General features: G+C 35.6%; 1 protein-coding gene across 4 annotated transcripts in view; it reads left to right on the top strand.

Annotated features, from left to right (window-relative positions):
- Cpr (Cytochrome P450 reductase) overlaps nucleotides 1-21764 on the top strand; it is a 113850-nt gene that overhangs the window by 54882 nt on the left and 37204 nt on the right. For all 4 annotated transcript variants that reach the window (XM_072525084.1, XM_072525082.1, XM_072525083.1 and 1 more), the window contains exons 3-4: nucleotides 6726-6918; nucleotides 9857-10006. In XM_072525084.1, the coding sequence (XP_072381185.1) occupies nucleotides 6726-6918; nucleotides 9857-10006 (343 nt within the window). The remainder of the gene's footprint in view (nucleotides 1-6725; nucleotides 6919-9856; nucleotides 10007-21764) is intronic.

The raw sequence follows: 21764 nt of genomic DNA, 5'->3' as shown, positions 1-21764 counted from the left end.
CAGTAAACACTTAAGGGCTTACCCTATGGCTTACTCTTGTTATATCTATTAACTAATGCACTACAACTAACATGCAATAACTTCACAGGTTCTATAAGGAGTGCTATTGGTCTATAGGATGTCACTTCATTAGGAGGTTTACCTGTTTTGGTGATCATAATGACTTCGGCTACTTTCCAGAGTCTGGGAACATAACTCAATCTAAAAGCAGCATTTACTAGGTGTGTCAGCTTAACTATGGCTTTTCTTTCTCTAGATTTTTTAAAAGTTCTCCTGTTATGAGATCATATCCTGGAGCTTTTTTAGGATTTATATTCTCTTTTATCTCTGTTGATATTTCTCTAAATGATGTCAACGTTATTCTCTCTTTTTCTTCTAAAAATACTAGAGAATAGCTAACAACAAATTTTGAATTCAATATCACTACAAACTAATCCATAAGATTGCACGCATTATACTCCAAATAATTCTGGCTCTACCACTGCTATACCCAATAGTTACTTCCGACTCCACTACCACTGTTGTGATCGTAGTCCTCTTCACCTTCCAGCCAAGATTTAGCGACTTGGCTGAAAACGGGCGCCTGCTAACGAAGTATCTAATCATTTTTATAGCCGAAAAAAATGAGAACTTTTGATTTAAGCGATGTTCTGTATGACAACGACTGTGGTAGAGGTAATGACCTTGACTACGACATTGGTAATAATTTAAGTTTTCTAAAATATTTAATTTCTTTCGGAGTCATTCAAAAATCAATTTTATTTGGTACGTCTATGCATAAAGTTGTAGTAGATAATAAAACGCAGACAAGAATATACTTTACGTTCATGCACTGAAATGGTAATTTAGCAGGAATTAAGTAACGCTCACACGTTGCAAGGTCGTGCTCTCCCGACTCGTACAATAAACAATCGCATTATTTAATTTTTCGTCGGCTTCATCTAATAGGCAAAAAATGACATAATGATAGATATAACATTAAAATCAGTCATTTAAGTAAACAAAATGTTAGATTAACAAGACATGGATGTTTGTTTATGAAAATTAATTATATTAATTAATAACTTAATTGTTTTTTGTAACAAGGTTTTTCTACCAAAAATTTGTTATTCTTCAATATTGTCATTAGTGGTATTACTGTTTACAGGTATTGTTTCATTAGCATTGTTTGTACCTTTTTCGTACTGAGTTTTTTTAATGAAGAGTCCGTATTGTCGAATGCACGTCATTTTTTATCCATTATTCTTTCTAGACAGAGCATACCTACTTAGTACTGCTAATTAAAAACTCATTCGATTTTATCCCAGCTGTTTCTCTCTTTCAGTACGATCTCTCCAGAACAAGAGTTCTGGAGATCCTCGTCTCGTCTGACTCTCCTCATTTCCTCTTCAGATATTTCATTCTAAATTTTTACTACTCATCAGTAGCGCACCCAGAATTTGCCTTCGGGGGGTTTGGTTGGTCACCGTAATTTTTCTTATGATGCTACCTCCATTTTGAGTCCTTAAAATGTATGAGTAACAGTGGTCGAAATAGGGCCCTGGGGCGGGGTTTTAACCCCTAAACCCCCCCTGGGTGCGCCACTGCTACTCATTTTCAAATGCTCTCTTTAACACTTTGGCTACTGGCTATACATTTGAAGTTTTTTGTCAGAAACTGAAACTATGTTTTGGTGAAATTCACAATATTTAATAATAAAAACATGTAAACACAAACATTTAGGTATCGTTTAAAAAAAAAATCATGTGTAAAGGCAGTGTCAAAAAATGGTACCTACACACAGTTTGTGACAGAAATAAACGCGTAATTACCTTCTTAGAAACTGTGTGTACCATTTTTGGACACAATGTTCATTTTTTTGCTTGACAGTAATGAGTGTCAAAAAAGCAGTTGGTACACAAGAACTTCTCTTCTTCTTCTTCTTCTTCTTGTGCCACTCCTATCGGAGATTAGAAATCATCAAGGCTATCTTGACCTTGTTTACAGCTGACCTAAAGAGTTCATTAGTGGTACAGCCAAACCACTCTCTCAAGTTACGCAACCATGACATTCTTCTACGGCCTGGATTCCGTTTTTGTTCTATTCTTCCTAGCATTATATTTTGAAGTAATGCGTATTTATGTCCTCTCATCAGGTGACCCAAATATTCGAGTTTTATTCGTTTGATCGTTTACAAAATTTCTGGGTCTTTTCCTATCCTTCGTTTGTGACTCTTTCAAACCAACTTAGCATTCGACGGTAACACCACTTCTCGAAACTTTCAATATTTTTTATGTTGTTCTGTTTGAGAGTCCAGGCCTCTACACTGTATAATAGCGTGTTAAATACGTAGGCCCTTAGCATTCTTAATCGTAGAGGGATGCTTATATCTCTGTTGCAGAAGAATTTCCTCATCTTTATGAAAGTGGTCCTGGCAATTTCGATACGTCTTTTTATTTCATTGTTTTGGTCTCCAGTTTCGTTTATTGAAGTACCCAAGTATTTGTAACTTGATACTTTTTCAATTTGAATGTCGTTTATATTAATATGGGCTGGTTGTGTCATGTTCTTACTGAAGACCATATACTTGGTTTTTTTGATATTGATACTTGTGTCATAATTGTTGCAGGCAATATTTATATTTGTAAGTAAGAACTTCTCACAGCATGCTAAACAAGATGTTTTAACATGTTGTGTTTTTGTAAATGACTTGATTTGCACTTCGCGTGTGCCGCTGGTAAATAATCAAACTCGTATGAAAAACTGACTATATTTTGAATTACACAATACATGAATATATGAACGCTAATAAGTATTATGTCTGCTCGCTCTGAATGCTGTATCACCGCTCTCGTCTCGTATTTGAGTGTCGTTGTCTTGGGGTGCTTTTAGGGACTCGCCTTATCTTCACATATGGCCTAATATTTGCATACGCATAGACTGCTGTGTTGCCGGATCGGAAAAATTGATGAAATAAACTTAAAATAGATAGTGGCGTGAACAGTTTAATAGCAAAATGACGTCCATTTTTTGTTCTGGCTAATTGGCTTAGTTCCAGTGCCATAAAACAAAACACACACACACACACACACACACACACACACACACACACACGTCCATTTCTATCACTATTAATTTTATAACATCTTGAACAACGACTTCTCTGTTCCACGTTGGAAAGTTTGTGATTTCTTTCTTGGTTAACACAACGATCATCCAAATTTTCAATCTGAAGATTTTGACTACAAAAAATTTCTGAGGCGATTTCTTCTCTGATGTATCAACCAAAAGTTCTATTCACACTTTCCTATACCATTTAATAGCCCTACGCACTGCTGATGAATATGATGGTTTTTGATCGGAGACGTCTATAAATGATTCACATTATTATACCGCACGATTGTGGAAGACTTTCTCACCACATCCCCTTTTTTTTTGGCACATCCACTATTTCAGGCACAGACTCCGTGGTGAGAAACATGACATCTATCTTGTCTTTCCATTTTCCAATTATGACTTTACTGTTGCTCTGTCTCATGACTAATTCACCCCTTTTTAATTTAACCTCACTTACTACTTTCGTGTGTTAAATTCACACTAGTGTAATAATTATCTGTGCACAGAACCCGAGTTGAATATAAAAGTGGTTCCATAAGCTGTAGCACCATTTTTGTACCAATTGGCTTTTCGTTAGGTATTTGCTCCTTTCCTGTATAAATGTTAAAATTGTGTGTGTTACCTTTCGCTCCACACAACTTAAATAATTTTACATCGTATTTGTGACGCTTCCCGGGTATATATTGGCGAAAGCTCAGTCGTCCTCGAAATGGAATCATCGTCTCACCTAATACACACATTCTTGTCAGGAACATATTATGCTGATTGGAAATTCTTGATTAACAAATTTTGCAAGGGAAGGAATTTTTTTGAACCTATCATCTGAGCAATTTCGTTGTTTGAGAAGTGCAAATTGGACAAAAGGAGTTCAAACATTATCCTGGACATGTGAACAAATTTTCCAATTTCAATTTTGTACAGCATATTGGTGCTAAAATAATCTTTCAAAGTGGGTTTACGATTCAATCCCATCCAAATTAGAAGACCTAAGAAAACAAAAATTTCGGATTGATGTGTGTTTCTCCATTGTCCCAATAATGTTGTTTTTGTTAATGTTTCCTTTGTAATTCCTAATATTATTTTCTGTTCAGCATATCTGTTGGTTTCCCCGGTAATTAGTGATAAGATTTCGTTGTCAATAAATAATTTATAAAAATGAATCAGATTATCTCCTTTCCTCTGAGGAAAAAACTTTGGGAGAATCCTGAATTTTCCGTGAAAGTAAATATCTTCAAATTACCTACAAAATTGTAAACAAAACTCAAAACTATAAAAGTGAATACTAATTTATATTATTATTATATTATTACCTACACAATTATTTCAAATGACATTAGGATTATTATTAATATTATTTAAAAAAATATCAAGTTCAGAATCGTTGTTGTCAGATTCTACCATCAGATTAGAAATTCTAACACTGTTAATTTCTAAATTAGAGGACGACGAATCTTGATAATTTGGATTATCTATCGAATCATCATCATCTTCACTTGAATGTAGAATGTAGAAAATGGGGCGGCCAATAGAGCCTGATACTCTGCGACCTTTGCAGATCTATTGTGTTTCCCCCTTATTTTAAAGCACTTCATCTAGCTTGGTCCTCTTAATGAGACTCAACAGCCTTGATAGTGGCCTTTTCATGTAGCCTGGTGCTTCCGGTTTTTCCTCTCCGAGTTCTAGAAACCGCATTCGTGCGAGTCCTCTTCTGTCAGGCCTATGAGACTCAAGTGTCTATTGAGTCTACAGTGCCCAGTGAGCAGACCCACTATCATTCTGACAGTCCTGCGTCTGTGCGAAAGTAAGTCTGCTGTAAATTTAGCCGAATGTCCTTTGATGAACTGTTTGGCCTGCCTCTGTCCTGGTGAGTTGTTCCACCACTCAAGAGACTTCTGTTGCACCCATTTGTGTATGGCTGCCCTTTTTATCGTATTTGCGATTCCAAAGAAGGGTTCCGGACCAACCAGTGGCGTAGATGCGCCTTCTCGGGCCAATTCATCGGCCTTCTCGTTGCCACGATGACCCTTATGTCCCGGCACCCAGGCAAGTGTCAACCTGTTTTGACTTCCCACCTGAGAGAGGACATCCAAACAGTTCCATACCAGCCATGAATCGACCTGTACCGAACTGCGAGCCTTTAGAGCCGCTTGACTATCCGAATAGATAACGATGGAGTCGTTATCTACATTTCGGCCGATTAGTTCCATAGCGCACCTGTGTATAGCAGCTAATTCGGCTTGAAATACGGTCGCGTATGTTCCTAGACATACCCGGACTTCCGTCCTTGGTTTTATGCCATATATTCCAGCCCCCGTACCTGTATCCGTTTTGGAGCCGTCCGTATACCATATTGAGTTTGCTGTTAGCGGCGGACCAGTTTCCCAGTCCTCTCTTTTTGGTATTGTAATTTGAAAATTTTTGTTAAAACTATACCTCGTAACCATTCGGTCTACAGGCATTCCTAGAACGGGGTCTGCCTTTATGTCCTGGTATAGCCTTAAGTTATCAGCTCCCTGCATCATACTTATTGGAGCTTGGCCTTGGATCAACCGATGTACTGTTGATCTGGCTTCACTCTGTATGTATATATGCAGAGGTGGTAGGTTTAGCAGAACTTCTAGCGCGTCCGTTGGGGCTGTTCTCATGGCTCCGGTAACACTCAAGCATGCAAGCCTTTGTGTGCTACTGAGCAATCGAATCGCCCCGGACTGTTGCGTTTTGTTCCACCACGCCACTGAACCATAAGTTATCATGGGCCTCACAACCCTTGTGTACAACCAGAGGTTCATTTTACGATTTAACCCCCAATTCTTACCACACATTCGTCTACATGTGTTCAGGGCCATAGTGGCCTTCTGTGTGACTTTCTGAATGTGTGCATTCCATGTCAGCCTCTGGTCGAATATTACACCCAAGTACTTGGCCTGACTTGTGAATGGGATTTCTACTCCCTTGAACACTAGTGGCTGTAAGCCTTGCAGTGCTCTTTTTCTGGTGAAGGGAACAACAGATGTTTTTTTAGGGTTAACCTTCAGGCCTTCTTCCTCACACCAGCTGTCCACCATCCTCAGAGCGACTTGAAGTCTCTCCGAAATTATTTTGGTAAAGCGTCCTCGGACTACAATTACCAAATCATCTTCACTTATAAAGTCATACTTCATTTCACTCGAATTCTCCGCTATTTCAAGTAGTTCAGCATCACTTAATTTTTTATTTGCCATTTTACTAATTTTGGAAACGTAAAACCAAGAGTAATGTTGCACAAACTAATACATGAATCACTTCTGCAAGTCAGTAATATGCCATCTGCTGAAGGATGAATGAATTTTAAAAATCGGTCATCGTACGGCCATCTGTTAAATAAGTCTCAAACTGCTTCGCCAGAATTTAGCCGTAAATTGTAGGAGCCTAGATGTGCATATAAAAGCATCAGAACTGTGTTCACCAAACGTACACACAGCTTGAAACATTACCACTTCATGTGACCAAATTTGGTACTCGCAGTTTCTGGTAAACATCAACTGTGTACAAGAAATGGTACACGCAGTAGCCAAAGTGTTAAATTAATCAGTATGTGCAAATACCTGCTTTTAATTTAGCTACCAACTACAACTTTTCTTTTATTTCAGACCTACTTCTATCAACCTCCAAACATCAACAGACAACTCCTTCATAAAGAAACTCCAGTCTTCAGGTAGGAGTCTCGTAGTCTTCTATGGAAGTCAAACCGGAACTGGTGAAGAATTTGCCGGTCGGCTCGCTAAAGAGGGAGTTCGATATCGAATGAAGGGGATGGTCGCCGATCCCGAAGAATGTGATATGGTAAGTGATTGTTTACATTTGTTTAGATATATAATAGAGAACAAACTTTGCAAGTTTTTGATCTTAAATCATGTTTCAACAAAACTTTTTATGTTTAAATCTTTGTGAGGAGTGAGTAAATTAAAAAGTTTTAAACAATTTTCTTTGACTGGTTAACAATTATGTAACTACCCCTAATGATTCATAGTGTCAAAAACAAATTTTGCCCCTCCCCCTATTTTATTAGGGTGGTGGGAATAATACTTCCCAGTGCCCATACGCGAAAAATGTAAATTCAAAAAAAGGAATATTTCAAACTAATTTTACTTTATTTAGAACTCATAAAATAAACAATCAGTATGTATAAACGAGTAAATACATCTCATTTACCATTACATGAAATTTCTTAAAACAGGGTGTTATGCACAATGAAAGATTGCAGTAGGTGCAGATACTGAGTCCTTTTCTCATTTTGCTTCGTACTGCACATCCTATATCGCCTATAATTTGTCTCCTTGTTTGGCATATGACTACCAACTTCTACTAATCTCACTTCATTTGGAACTAAACGTTTATTTGCTAAAAATATTACTGTTTTATTTGTACGTTTCTGTGAATTAAAGCCCGAAATCAAGTCTTGCTAAATTTACGCGAAATGTCTTTTACGCAACATTTGTCTTTTCATTGCTCTTTTTGTTTTTATGATTTTGTCCATGTTTGCTTTTGTAAATGTCCGCGTTTGGGAACCATAAGTGAGAACAGGGAGTACGCATTGATTGTATAATTTGGTCTTAAGATGTTGCGGATATCTTTTGTTTTTAAGAATGTAGCTTAGTTTGCCAAATGCCGCCCATGTCAGTCTAACTCGTCCTTTTATCTCTGCTGTTTGGTTATCTTTGTTAAGTTTTATAGTTTGACCTAGATATATATCTAATCCTGAACTTGTTCTATTTCATCTTGTCCGATCCTCATTGTGATGTCTTCATCTGTATTTGTTATGATTTTGGTCTTGCTGTAATTCATATTAAGGCCTATCTTTCCAGCTTCTACGTCCAGTTCTTTCATCATTTCAAATAAGTCTTCTTTTTTGTCGATTTTCAATGCGATGTCATCAGCGTACCTTAGATGGTTCAAGCATCATCATCATCATCATCATTCAATCTTCGCTTATCCACTGCTGGACATAGATCTCCCTCATAATTTTCCATCTATTTCGATCTTGTGCCTCTTGCATCCAATTCCTATGATAACGTTTTAGATCGTCAGTCCAACGTGTTGGTGGACGACCTCTACTTCGGTAGGCATCATCTCTTGGTCTCCATTCCAGTATCCGCTTTGTCCATCTATTGTCTGTCATTCTGTCATGGTTCAAGCGTTGTCCATAAATTTTTATACCTTTTTCTTCCCATTCTAATCTTGAATGGGTCATGGGTGATATTGTGTCACCCTGTCTCACGCCTCTATTTATTTGTATTGATTTTGTTCCTTCATATACTTTAATTGTTGTTTTGCTCGTTCTATAAGTATTTTCATACTTAGTAAATGGTCACTTGTGCCGAATCCCTTTCTAAAACCAGCTTGTTCTTTCGACTGGTATCCGTCGAATTTTGTCGTCAATCTATTGGTTAAAATTTTTGTTAGGAGTTCATACATTACATTGAGGAGTGTTATAGGACGATAGTTTTTTATATCTGCTTTATCCCCTTTCTTGTGTAGGATAATGGTTACGGATTCCTTCCAGTTGTTTGGGATTCTTTTTTCTTTTAATATCTTGTTAAAAAGGGAATGTAGAGTATTAATTACCACTTTTCCACCATATTTCAGCATTTCTGCAGTTATTCCATCTTTTCCAGGCGATTTGTTGTTTTTCATTTCTTTCAATGCCCTATAAGTAAGTATACAATAAATATTTCGTGATTTATCAGATAACTTCGGTATCTGATTTACCATTTAAACACTGTTTGGTGTATTTCCCTTTTTTTTACATAAATATGAACATCACGTCACTACTCAACTATTTCGATAACCTGACAGTCATACACAAATTTCCCGCTGACAAAAATTCTAATAAGATGACCAAACCGCCACGGAATAACTAACAAATGAGGAATTCAAGAGATGGAGATATCATTGTTGAATGGCTCGTTTCCTTATTTTATATGCAGACGCAACGATTCGTGACCCGAATTATTTTGACTAGGACAATAGTGTTTATAGTAAAGGCGTTCAGAAATATACCTGATGTAATCGAAATAAATAAAATCTGGTTAAGGTAGTATAATAGAAAATTACTAATGCCTTACGTGTATGTTTAACAAAAACACCACATAGGCCGCACTGGAAATCCAGTTGACTGGACAATTTTATTGACTGGAAGTCAATAAAATGTTTAATTTTAATTACAACTACTGCGTTCTATTACCAGAAAAAATACATTAGTCAACGTAAAAAACGCCACAAATAGTTTCAGAATTATATTATTAATAACGGATATGAATATGGTAAATAATTTAACCAAAAACCATTAAAATTCCGAGATTATTTTATTGGTATTCACTTAAATTATCATTAAAAGTAGTGTGGCATTGTTTCGAATTATAAATTATCTATCTGGGTTATATAAACAAAGAAATGTAGGATATAAATTTACCTTTTGTTATTTAAAGTTATACTCCAGTCGTCTGGAGACGAAAATGAGACTCAACCTCTAAAAATCATACGAACAAGCGCAATTTTGACGAGAAAATTACTTTTGGGACCCCAAAAAAGATGCAAAAAAGTTTACCACTTTTACGTAATGTTAATTAGCACTTTTTGTGTAGAATGAACCGTTCTCCCAGAAACAACGCTTAAAGCGACCGTTGATTTTGAATGTCAGTTACGTGCGCGAAATCAATGTCTCCATATTTCTTTAGTAAAAGTATAAGTAGTGTCTCATACCTTTTATTTTTTTTTACAGGAAGAATTAGTCAATTTAAAAAATCTGCCGAACTCACTAGCAGTGTTCTGTCTGGCTACTTACGGTGAGGGTGATCCTACTGATAACGCCATGGAATTTTACGAGTGGCTCCAAAACGGTGATGCTGATCTCACTGGACTAAATTATGCTGTAAGTACTTCAACTTTCAACCGTTTTTATATATAAATTATATATGTTTATCTCAAGCATACCACTGATCAGTTAATTGCTGCTAAATATTTGACATATTAAAAAAACACGATCTAAGATTGTTTAAGTAGAAAGTATTGAAAATGGCTAGGTAATTAATTAAAATAATAAATAATGACAACATATAAATGATTGGCATAACTCATAAATTGATATTAATTTGTAAAAGAATCCCACTCACCATTTTGAAGGTTTTAATTGGCAGAAATATGGAATCAGCGTCGAAACTCATCGTGGCATCACGTTAGAGTACCGTAATAAATTAGACTACCAAGGTAACCTTCCAGAAACCAATTGCATGACAGGGCCGTCAATACTGGAAAGCGAGGTGAAAGCAGCTTTAAAACAGTCTAAGAATGGTACGGCCACAGTTCCGGACGAAATATCCGTTGAACTTATTAAGGTGATGAGTGAAGTGCGTACAAAGGAGTTAACTGAACTGTTTAACGCCATATACGAATCAGGTAATATCCCAGAGGAATTGCTATTGTCAACATTGGTAACACTACCAAAAAACGGTCTGCGAAAACGTGCGAAGCTTTCCGAATTATGAGTCATGCAGTTAAGATTTTTCTTAAAATATGCCAGAATTCACAAGAAATGCGAAGAAAATGTCGGTAAAATGCAACTTGAATTCCGCAATTCCATGGGTACACGTGAAGCACTTTTCACCTTTCAACTCCTACTTCAGAGATGCCGCGATATCAGTTGTGATGTCTACATTGTTTTATTGACTACGCCAAGGCATTTGTCCGTTGTCGGCACCAGAAGATGTTCGCCACCCTACAAAGAGTAGGACTGGATGATAAGGACATTCGGATCATCATGAATTTATACGGAACCAGCGTGCTCAAGTCAAGATCGAAGACCAGCTGACCAACCAAGTGAAGATCATGCGAGGAGAAAGGCAATGCTATGTGTGCTCGCCGACTCTTTTCAATATATACTATGAGGAAATTTTTACTGAAGCCCTCACAAATCTAGAGATGGGAATCCGAGTGAACGGTAAAGACGTCAATAATATCCGCTACGCCAATGACACTGTTACTAGCAACCAGTACTAGCGTACAAACCAACTAGCGTAACATACGGACTAGCGAAGAGATCCAGATAGTCGACACATTCACTTACCTCGGAACCACCCTCAACTCACAATGGGACTACGCTCAAGAGATTAGATCCAGAATTGAAATGGCACGGTCTACATTTATCTAGTTGAGATCCTTGCTGTGCTGCAGTGATCTCAGTTTGAGAACCAAGATGCGGATAGTGATGTGCTACATTCTTCAAGTGTTACTATATGGAGTTGAAGCCTGGACACTGACGCAAGCCACAGAAAAGCGGATTGAAGCCTTCGAGATGTGGATCTACAGGAGGATACTAAAAGTATCGTATGTGGACCATGTCACCAACGTTGAAGTCCTACAGGGCATGAAAAAAGAAAAAGAAGTACTTAATTTAGTGAAACAACGTAAGTTTGAGCACCTCGGGCACGTGATGCGGAACGAAGGAAAATATCGAATTCTTCAACTACATAGTTATGTAGGAGAGGACCGGGACGCCGTCGTATCTCGTGGTTAAGAACCTCCGACAATGCAGTCGGAGCAGTCAACAAAACCATGATAACCTTGATGATCGCCAATATCCGGACCAGATAAGGCACTAAAGAAGAAGAATAAATTAGGTTTTAAAACTGTCATCTTCGGCCGTCTCTACAGAATTGCGTATTCATTTCCTCAAAAAATGTTATCTTTTAAAAGCTTTTGTACTTTCGGGAGAATTAAGGACAAGCGGTTCTCTGACATACATTATGAGTTAGCCAGTTTCAACGTAGGAATTTACAAATTAATATGAAAGTAGATTTTAAATAAACAATTAAAACCAGGCACCAGCGATATGTGGCTCATAAGTTGTTATTGGTATTCCGGTCATCGTTTATCGTGTTTTAAAATGTTATTTGATAGTTTTTTTGAGTTTTATCATTCTGTGTAGGTTCCACTTCATTTTCATCATAGTGTACTTGATCCAAATCATTCACTTCATATTTCGCATTTTAATCGAGTTGTTCATACAACGTCTTATCACCTTTTTATCAATTTGTTTTAAAAGATGCCGTTTTCGTTCGTAATCATAACGATCTCGAACGATATTTAAGTACAGCAAAATTAATTATATTTGTATGTTGTTGTTTGTCTAGTATATTATAATTATTATAATGTAGTCTGAGAATCTAATACAAAAAACCCTAAGCGATTTTAAATTGCGAACAGATTATAACTTTAATAGACAGTGAAGGACTTTCCGGGGATATAATGTTATATAAAAAATTTCAAGGTTCTTAAATGGATTCGACATAATTGATTTTGAGTTATGGCGTAAATTTATTCATTTTACTTCCTCTTCTAATTTGGCATTGTATATACAGCACTTCAGCACACATGTACAGCACACATTGTCAGTTCATAATCCCATGATCTTTGTTTTGTCCGCAACGGACCTTAATAGTGTCGTATTCTTCGTCTTTCATGACCACGTTTCCCTTCGATTTTCCCCGATTATACATACTGGGAGGATCAGGCCAGGGCTGATATTAAAAAGATGCATATACATAATTTGGATGAAAAAATTAAAGGCAGAAAGGATTGAAATCGAGCCAAAACACACACCAACCAGTGACGGAGAAGAAATGCAAATAGCGAAAATGCGGATTGATCCCACATTAAAGCCGGATCAGAAGAGCCCTTGAACCGGCTGCTTATACTTCTTCAGAGACATCAGGCCCCTAAATATACAGTGTGAGTTTTTAGTATGGGATGTATTGGATAGATGGGTGGAATACTTTCACCAGGTACTTAATATAGAGGAAGAAGAAGAAAACGTCGAAGGCGAAAGAAATGAGGTACACGGAATGGACTAGAGAGAAGAGGAACCGCCAACGATTCTTGAAGTTAAAGATGCAGTTAAAAAACTAGCTAGTAACAAATCACCCGGAATAGATAATCTCCCAGCTGATAATATTAGTAGCTTCTAATTCTAAAACTACTAAGATTGGCACTTTTCGACAGCCCAGAGGACAGAAAACAATTTATTTAATGGTTTAGTTCTTCGCCACCATAGCAGGTGGCACTTCTGTGCTCGAACCACTGAAAGTGGGAAGATTTTGCAGACATTAGTTGGACTTTTCGGTTTGAATCGGAATCAGCTCGAACTATTGACGAGGTAGATATTCCGAAATAACAGTTATATCAGCAATCCTTTTACACCTTGTTTCAGAGAGAGTCCATGCTTCTATTCCGTGAAACAGCGTAATAAACCTATTCTAAAGGAATTCTTAACGCTCTGATTCTCAGTCTTCCTCTTTGTCATTTGCCACTGTCTCTTCCCATCAATATTTTCTTTACAGGTTAGCCTTTTTTATTTAGCTATTATTTTTGGTTTAGCTATACTTAGAATACTTAGAATTAATTTCTCCCATCTAATGAATGTTATGTAAGTAGGTGTGTCCAGTTTCGTAGTTGGCAATAAAAACTACGTAAACTCAAATAAAGAAGGTAGAAAATACCTGTTTACTGCTTAAATATTATTCAGCTCAATCCAAAAAAATTCGACGAAAAGTCGGTTCGGTAATTAGATTAGCGTAGACTGAAATCTAATGAGAATGTGGTAGGTTGCTAATATTTCGGTATCTAATGAGATTTGAGGGAATCGTGGTAAAAATTCGTGGAGCACCGGTCGAAATTAAAAACCAAATTAAAAAAAAGGGTCTGTTGACGAACAGAAGTGGTGTTATTTATATATTCTTTAGCTGCAGACGGAAAATCGCTCGATTTGACAGTTTAGGTATATTTATATTGGCGAATAAAACTAAATAGCTTGAACTAACTTTTTTAGGGATTAAGGTTGAATTTAGATCGAAATGGTCGGAAGATAAAGGTGCTCTTTACGGCAGTAAGACGGTATCTTTAAAAAAGGGATTATTATACACTTTATTGTTGTACTAAATACTATAATTATTTAGTATTATCTGTTGTCTCAGCATATCTTTACGACAGATAATATGCGAACTACCTCCGTTTTTAAATGGTAATTTAAATATCGCCGAAAGTTGTTGATTCGATCGAAACTGCAATATAAAATTTCAAATTCAATTCTCATTAAAATGGATTACGAATGATTTTTCATAAATACATGTATTATCATAAAGTTAAATTAATTTATTATCATAAGACCACGTTTATGTGCATGTTGGACGCAAATACTAGCGGAAGTGCCAATTCGAAAACAATAATTATGAAGTTGATCTTTGAAATAGGAATATAATATGAATTTTTAAAATCACTTAGTTCCGTAGTGTCTTTCTTGTTTTACCATATTCTATATTATCATGATTCATTATAATAATAGTCTCCCGTTTTATACCGCTTCGCCGCTTTGGGAGTATAGCAGGGTAGTCTGCTATATCTAGGGCCTACGGTATACAAGGAAGGTAACATGGCCAGTGCTACGCTTCAACCGCCTATTATTACCCCTGGTTTTACCCAAGGTACTTATTTTATTCAGGCTGAGTCGACCTGGGGCCTATAGACATTTTTAAAAATGTCTAGTTGTTCTTTGCCGGCGGTAGGATTCGAACTCCGGACCACCGGCGTGCGAGGCAAGCATCCTACCGCTTGCGCTACGCAGGCCCTATGATTCATTATAACTACTAATAATTTAGATATTTGCTTTACAGTATGTTTCATAGAGGAATCTAAGTTTTTTAAAGAAGTTTATGCTAGAGGTTGTTGAATCAGTTTTGTAGGTTTTCGACAGGTAGATCAACAATCAAGACTATCGGCTACGTAGTCCTCTGTGATTCTGGTAGATGGAAGATCTACTGCAGGGATTTAGTGTCCCAACTACACAAGCTTCTGGTTTTTTGTCCGAATAATCCGTGAAAACAAGTACCAAGTACCTATTTTGTACAATTATCATACTCATTCACTATTAACATTCCCAATAACTCCCAACTTGCTTATGCCAGTGTGATAGATTATTCACATTATACACGAGTTACAAATTCGCTGACTGAATCAGACGATCAGAGACGTTGATTCTTGGTTGATTCACAGTACTTTGATGTTTCCGGTCGTTATTTTCAAAGGTATCCTTTTTTTATTCCTAATTGTTTGTGTAAAAGTTATTCAGGTCGCTGGTTTCATAATTAGAATGATAACGAAAAAATGCAATATTTGGTTGTGAATAAAATTGCCAATTAATTGAAAAATAACAAAAATACCTGGCGCAACTCATTAATCTTATCTTTACAAAGAAATCACTTACCGTCTGTTAAAGTGGGCTAATTTGCAGCATAGAGAAATAGTGTTTGAGCCTCTTTTTTGGATAGGAAATCGACGGCGCTGCACCGTGACGCGAAGAGTGGTCGGCATCTGCGATAAACTGGAGATGTTTACAATCCGATGTCTCGTTTCGATCTGTTTGTCAGTGTGTGTAGGGATAAAAATGTATACCTAAAAATTCTCAGGGGTGGCCATACTCTAGTACAGCTACAAGAAGTGTAAGTACTCTAATAAGAGTTTTAAAACGGTTCAGCCTTGATATACCAAATTGCGTATACAATTCCGCAAAAATTTGATATTCTAAAGCTTTTTATGTGCTTTTACTGATTAGAAGAAAAATAATATACCGTAATCTTTTAAAGTAAATAAGTAATTAGAATATATCATTAAATAAGATCATATTATAATGCAGTAATAAAATATATATATATATATATATATATATATATATATATATATATATATATATATATATATATATATTTAGGGATTCTACAGTATTCACTGCCTTCCCTCGCTCAACCGTTTCCATCTCTCTCTGTTGTTCCATTCTCCATCGTTTAGTCCTCTCTTACTCATGGCGTCGTCTACTTCGTTCCTCCAGGATTTTCGGGGTCGTCCTCTTTTCCTCCTTCCTATGGGGCTCCATTCGGTTATTCTCTTTATCCATCTGCTGTCGCTAGTTCTTCTTACATGTCCATATCACTTTAGTCTTTTTTGTTCTATATATGTTAGTATGTCTGTTTCTATTGATGTTCGTTGCTTTATTTCGTCATTACTTCTCCTATCCATTCTTGTTACTCTGCAGCATCTTCGCAGGCATTCCATCTCTGTTGCTACTATCTTACTGCTGTTTTTCTTGTCTATGATCCAATTTTCAGAACCATATGTCTTAATACTTCGCACTAATGTTTTATAAATCTGCGTTTTTGTCTTCATATTTAGGTGTCTATCCCACCATACTGAGTTAAGTTGTCGGATTGCTTTTCTTGTTTGTTCTAATCTTTGTGTAATTTCTTCCTCTGTTGTTGCCTTTTTCGTGATTATAAACCCCAGGTATTTGAATTTATCCTTTCCTTTGATTGTTACGTTGTCATCAATCTGTAGATCTTCTATGTCTTCTTCACTTGTAGATAGGTACTCTGTTTTCGCGAGGTTAATATCTAGGCCAGCCTTGGTATATTCTTCTTGTAGTTTCTTCATCATTTAATAAAATATTAAACGTAAAATATGTAAATAAATACTAAATACTTTCCCAAACACTAATAGTTTTCGTTGTTCTCGTTTATGTTAGAATAAACCGAGACGGTTTGTTGGTTCTTTGAAAAAATAGTCTTCTCTTGGCAGGTTGGCGGCTTTACCAAGAGTTCCTCCTCATTTATTCTGGTGTGATACAGGCAATGGTGTTGGAACTAACTTCTGAAATATTCTAGCTCAACTCAGAAATAGAAATAACGAAAGGATTGGTTTGGTCAGACATGTTGACCTTCAATTACTTCTGCCCCAGATCTGTTTGGTCTGAATCCGGCTTGGTATTCGGTTAATTTTGGTTCTACTTGTTCTTGTGTTCTTTTTTGAAGACGGACAGAGAGAATTTTGTATCTTATTCTCCTTCCTCTTTATAAGCAATTCCATTTGTTCATTGGCGGATTAATACTCTATGGAAGGTTGTCATTCCATCTTTTGCGCTGTCGTCCGATATTTCTTCTGCCAATTCGTGACTTATCTCTTGCTGTTTTGACGACACGGGTCTCCTCCATTCTGCTTGTGGGTATTTCATTCTTTTTTTCTATTTTGTGTCCATTCATTTACACACTGTCAATATCTTCACTTCTCTTTCGATCTCTCAGTGTATTTCCTGTAATTCTTCTCAGTACTCTCATCTCTTTCGTTTCCAGTAACCTTTGTGTTGTGACTGTGTCGGGTCTTGTTTCTGAGGCATATGTATTGGTCTTACACTGGCTTATAAATTATAAATTCTTGACGTCATCTCAGTGTTAAACTGTTTCGCCATATAGTGTTATTAAGGCATCCTGCCATCACTTTCTGTGATATATGTGTCTGATATATATTCTCTGTTTATAGAATTTTGTATGCTCCTGCTAAAAGAGAAATTCCTCTGTATTTTGCGGATGCACAGGCGCCCTGTACGTGAAATTAAATCTTAACTGTCTTTTCCTTTTTATTCCGATATACTCTGTACGAGTACGAGAAACCAATTTGCTAAGAATTTTGCTTAGTTGAGGAGGTATGTTGTGGAATGCAATTTTTAGATTCCCCATGTCTCTAATAACATCTTTATCAACGTCTGTTTTGCCTTGCAATTCTTAGAAGGCACAGATTAAAGCGAAATTCTGAATTTGGTTTCGAAAATTAGTTTACGGATTTTATTATCAGATGTCGCTATTTGCGTCTATACGAAGCCATGTTAGAGTTGCTTCCTAAGACAGAAAAGATTTATTTTCACGTTCAGAGCGACTGCGAAAGCCGTTCTGATGAGGCCTATTAGGCCGAAATACGTATAAGCGGATGCGCAGGCGCCCTGTACGTGAAATCAAATCTTAACTGTCTTTTCCTTTTTCTTTTTCCTCTGTATTTATTGACATCTCTTTTGTCACTCTTTTTGTGCAATGGGTGGATCAAGGCAGTTTTTCAGTCATCTCAAATTTTTATTGTTCCCAATTTTTCTTGTATACTTTTTGTTATTTCTTCTAGTGATTTTGGTCCTAAATGATGTTGAATAAATGATAAATCTAAGATAATACGCAAAACTAACGCACTAAGTATGAACAATCAACAAAGAGCTCACATGACTAGACAGTAATCGGTAGACTAACTAGGTCAGAAAACGAAAGTAAATACTAGATTTTAACAAAACTTACACTTTTTATTCACTTGACATACTGAATTAATTTTGTGTACAGGTAAACTTTCAATAAATCGGGTCATTACGATCAATTTATAAATGTTTGTTAAATTGTCATTCAAGGCTTTTGAATGATATAGAATATAGCTATCGTCTACATTGTGACTGTTGTTTTTATATTGTGCACTTCAATTACTTATTTATATTATTATACTAGTCTTTTTTTCATGAATATAGGTTTATTTGGGTTAAACAACCAAAAATAGTCCTTAAGAATTCAATAAAACATCCAATTAAGCCAAATTGAAGTTTAGTAGGAACTTAATTAAATATTAAAAATAAATTAAAATGGTTTTCTACTGTTGAACGTCTACATACATACATTCGTCAACTGGGTTTTCTTGAATTTGAATAGCTATGATAGAAATTAGTGGCCTTGAACGTGTATTATACAAAAATAGAAATTTACGATTATTAACTGCGTACAGGATCACATAAACAAAATTCTTGTTCAATCGATAGGGAATCGTGATGATTTTTTCCTACCGATTGGATTGTTTTTCTTTCTTTTTTTTGTATCTTCGTTTTCAAGTGGTTAAAATTTAATTGTTAATAAATTTTATTTATTAACATTTATAACATTATACAGGGTGAGTCATGAGGAACTTTACATACTTCTACCATATGTAGAGTCCCTCAGGGAGCATATCATGTGGCCACTAAAAGATGTCAACTCCTCTTCTTTATTAATTAACAGGGTGATTTGTGTAATTGACCATTTATTTCATTTTACTGTAGTGTTTATACGGCTCATTTGATTTTTTTAATTTTTGCATGATACAGTACACTACTATCAAGCATTCGACTGGTATTAGCTAAACTAAAAAAATCTAGGACTGGCTTTGGAAAAATTAATTTAGGGATAGAACATAAATAGAACAACCATAATGAAGTATCAAATTATAAGGTATTAATTTAAACAAATGTTATAAATTTCAAACATTTTGATTAAAATGAGTGCCTACAACATAATCTAATACGTAGAAAATTAACATCTTTACTTTCACTTTGTATTATCTCTACGATAGAATCAATTGTTTTTAAATTTTAAATTTTTACTCATAGATCGTATTGGGGCATTATTTTCGATAAATAATAAATTAAATTGATTAAAAAGTCAAACCTCTTGTATGTGTTAGTTTTTGTTGATTGTAAATGATTAAAATTTTATGTCAAATAATAATACATTGCATCAACTGTACTAAATAAAAATAAATCTAAAAAAGTTTAAAATGAAGGTTGGCGTTGACCGTTTGACGTTTTTTGATATTTTATACCCATTGTCATTATTGTCATTATCAATTGTTATTTATGTGTACAAGAATACATATTTCTTCTGTCATATCTACGTTAAGTACATTGTGTTAGTTTTGGTAGAGCTTTTGTTACTTTCGTTCAAAATGCCACATCAGTTTTCGACCACAGAATATGCAGACATAATATTTGTTTATGGATTCTGTAATGGGAATGGTAGGGCTGCTAATAGAGAATATCGCAGGAGATTTCCTAATCGTCGAACTCCCAGTCATTAAATATTTGGGTCAGTTTTTAAATATTGGCGAGAAAATGGCACTTTTCCTAGTGGAACAACAGAGCGACATGTAGATGAAGCGCAGGAAGATGACATTATGGACGCCGTTACTATGAACCCTACAATAAGCACTAGACAAGTAAGTCGAGAACTCAATGTTACTCAATCAAAAGTAAGTAGAGTCTTACAAAAAAATAATCTATACCCATATCACATTCAAATGGTTCAGCGACTATATGCTGGAGATGAGATCGATAGGTTGGAATTTTGTAGATGGATTAACAATAATCGACCAACGCTATACAGGACACTATTTACAGATGAAGCCCAATTTACCAGAGACGGGATAAATAATTCACGAAATTCACATGTGTGGGCAGAAGAAAATCCCCATGCTATTCGAGAACGTCGTTCTCAGTTAAGGTTTTCGGTTAACGTGTGGATTGGTGTCATAAATAACCAATTAGTAGGTCCTCACTTTTTTGATGGTCCTTTAACAGGGCAGGTCTATTTGAACTTTCTACAAAATATTTTGCCGAATTTGCTTGCCAACGCGAACGTTGCTATCCGAGGGATGTATTTTCAGCATGATGGGGCACCCCCACACTTTTTACTGGCAGTGAGACAACATCTCAATAATGTTTATGGCAACAGGTGGATAGGACGTGCAGGTCCTATTTCGTGGCCTTCAAGATCCCCTGATTTCAATCCCGTTGATTACCATATTTGGGGACGATTGAAGCAACTAGTTTACGCAGTAAATATTAATAACCGACAACAATTAATTGATAGAATTATACATTGTTGTAATACTATTAGAAACGATCCCCAGAGTATCCGTAATTCAATACGTCAATTAACAATTCGGCAATAAAAATGTGTACAGGCTGCAGGGTTCCATTTCGAAAATCTATTTTGAATTATTTTTATTTTGTTACCATTATTGTATCTTTTCCAGTTCTAATTTATGGGTTTATCATAACTATGTACATATTTTTAGTTTTTTTTTTTAAATTGTTCTTCGTTATTGTTAGTAGTTACTGTTTTTTGTTGTGCAGTGACTCAGTTTATCATTTCAATTAAATTGTTTGAAATTTATAACATTTGTTTAAATTAATTACCTTATAATTTGTTACTTCATTATGGTTGTTCTATTTTTGGTAAGATTTGATCGTTCACTAAAAATTTAATAAAAGTGCGACAATATTGTCGCATATGTCGTTTTCATTGGCTATTTATGTAGTTTGAAAATCACTTATTGCATTTTAAAAAAAATATATACAGGGTGTAATATTTAATACGAATCCCTAAATTAATTTTTCCAAAGCCAGTCCTGGAATTTTTTAGTTTAGCTAATACCAGTCGAATGCTTGATAGTAGTATACTGTATCATGCAAAAATATAAAAAATCAAATGAGCCGTATAAACACTACAGTAAAATGAAATAAATGGTCAATTACACAAATCACCCTGTTAATTAATAAAGAAGAGGAGTTGACATTTTTTAGTGGCCACATGATATGCTCCCTGAGGAACTCTACATATGGTAGAAGTATGTAAAGTTCCTCATGACTCACCCTGTATAACACGAATTTGAATATGAACGAATACACTGTTGCGTGAGTAATTTAACTTGGAAAATCAAAGAACTTTTAAGATCTGCAACTTTTATTTGATAATTTTTTCTTTAAATGTATAAGAAACGATTTATAGACAAAAACTTATTTTTTCACTTTTGATAATTATTAAAAAATAAAATAAAGCAAAATTAGCTGTACGTCTCCAAAGATTTGTCTTCAGCTATCTCTCATATACCTTTAAGAACCTTCAAAAAGCTGTATAAGATTTTTACGTGAAATCTATGATTTTTTTTTCACATATTTACTGCGGTATTACTTCAAT

The sequence above is a fragment of the Diabrotica undecimpunctata genome, chromosome 3 (genome assembly GCF_040954645.1).
Source record: "Diabrotica undecimpunctata isolate CICGRU chromosome 3, icDiaUnde3, whole genome shotgun sequence".
NCBI lineage: Eukaryota > Metazoa > Arthropoda > Insecta > Coleoptera > Chrysomelidae > Diabrotica > Diabrotica undecimpunctata.
The sequence above is the reverse complement of the archived record's forward strand: the minus strand, read 5'-3'. Positions and strand labels throughout refer to the sequence as shown.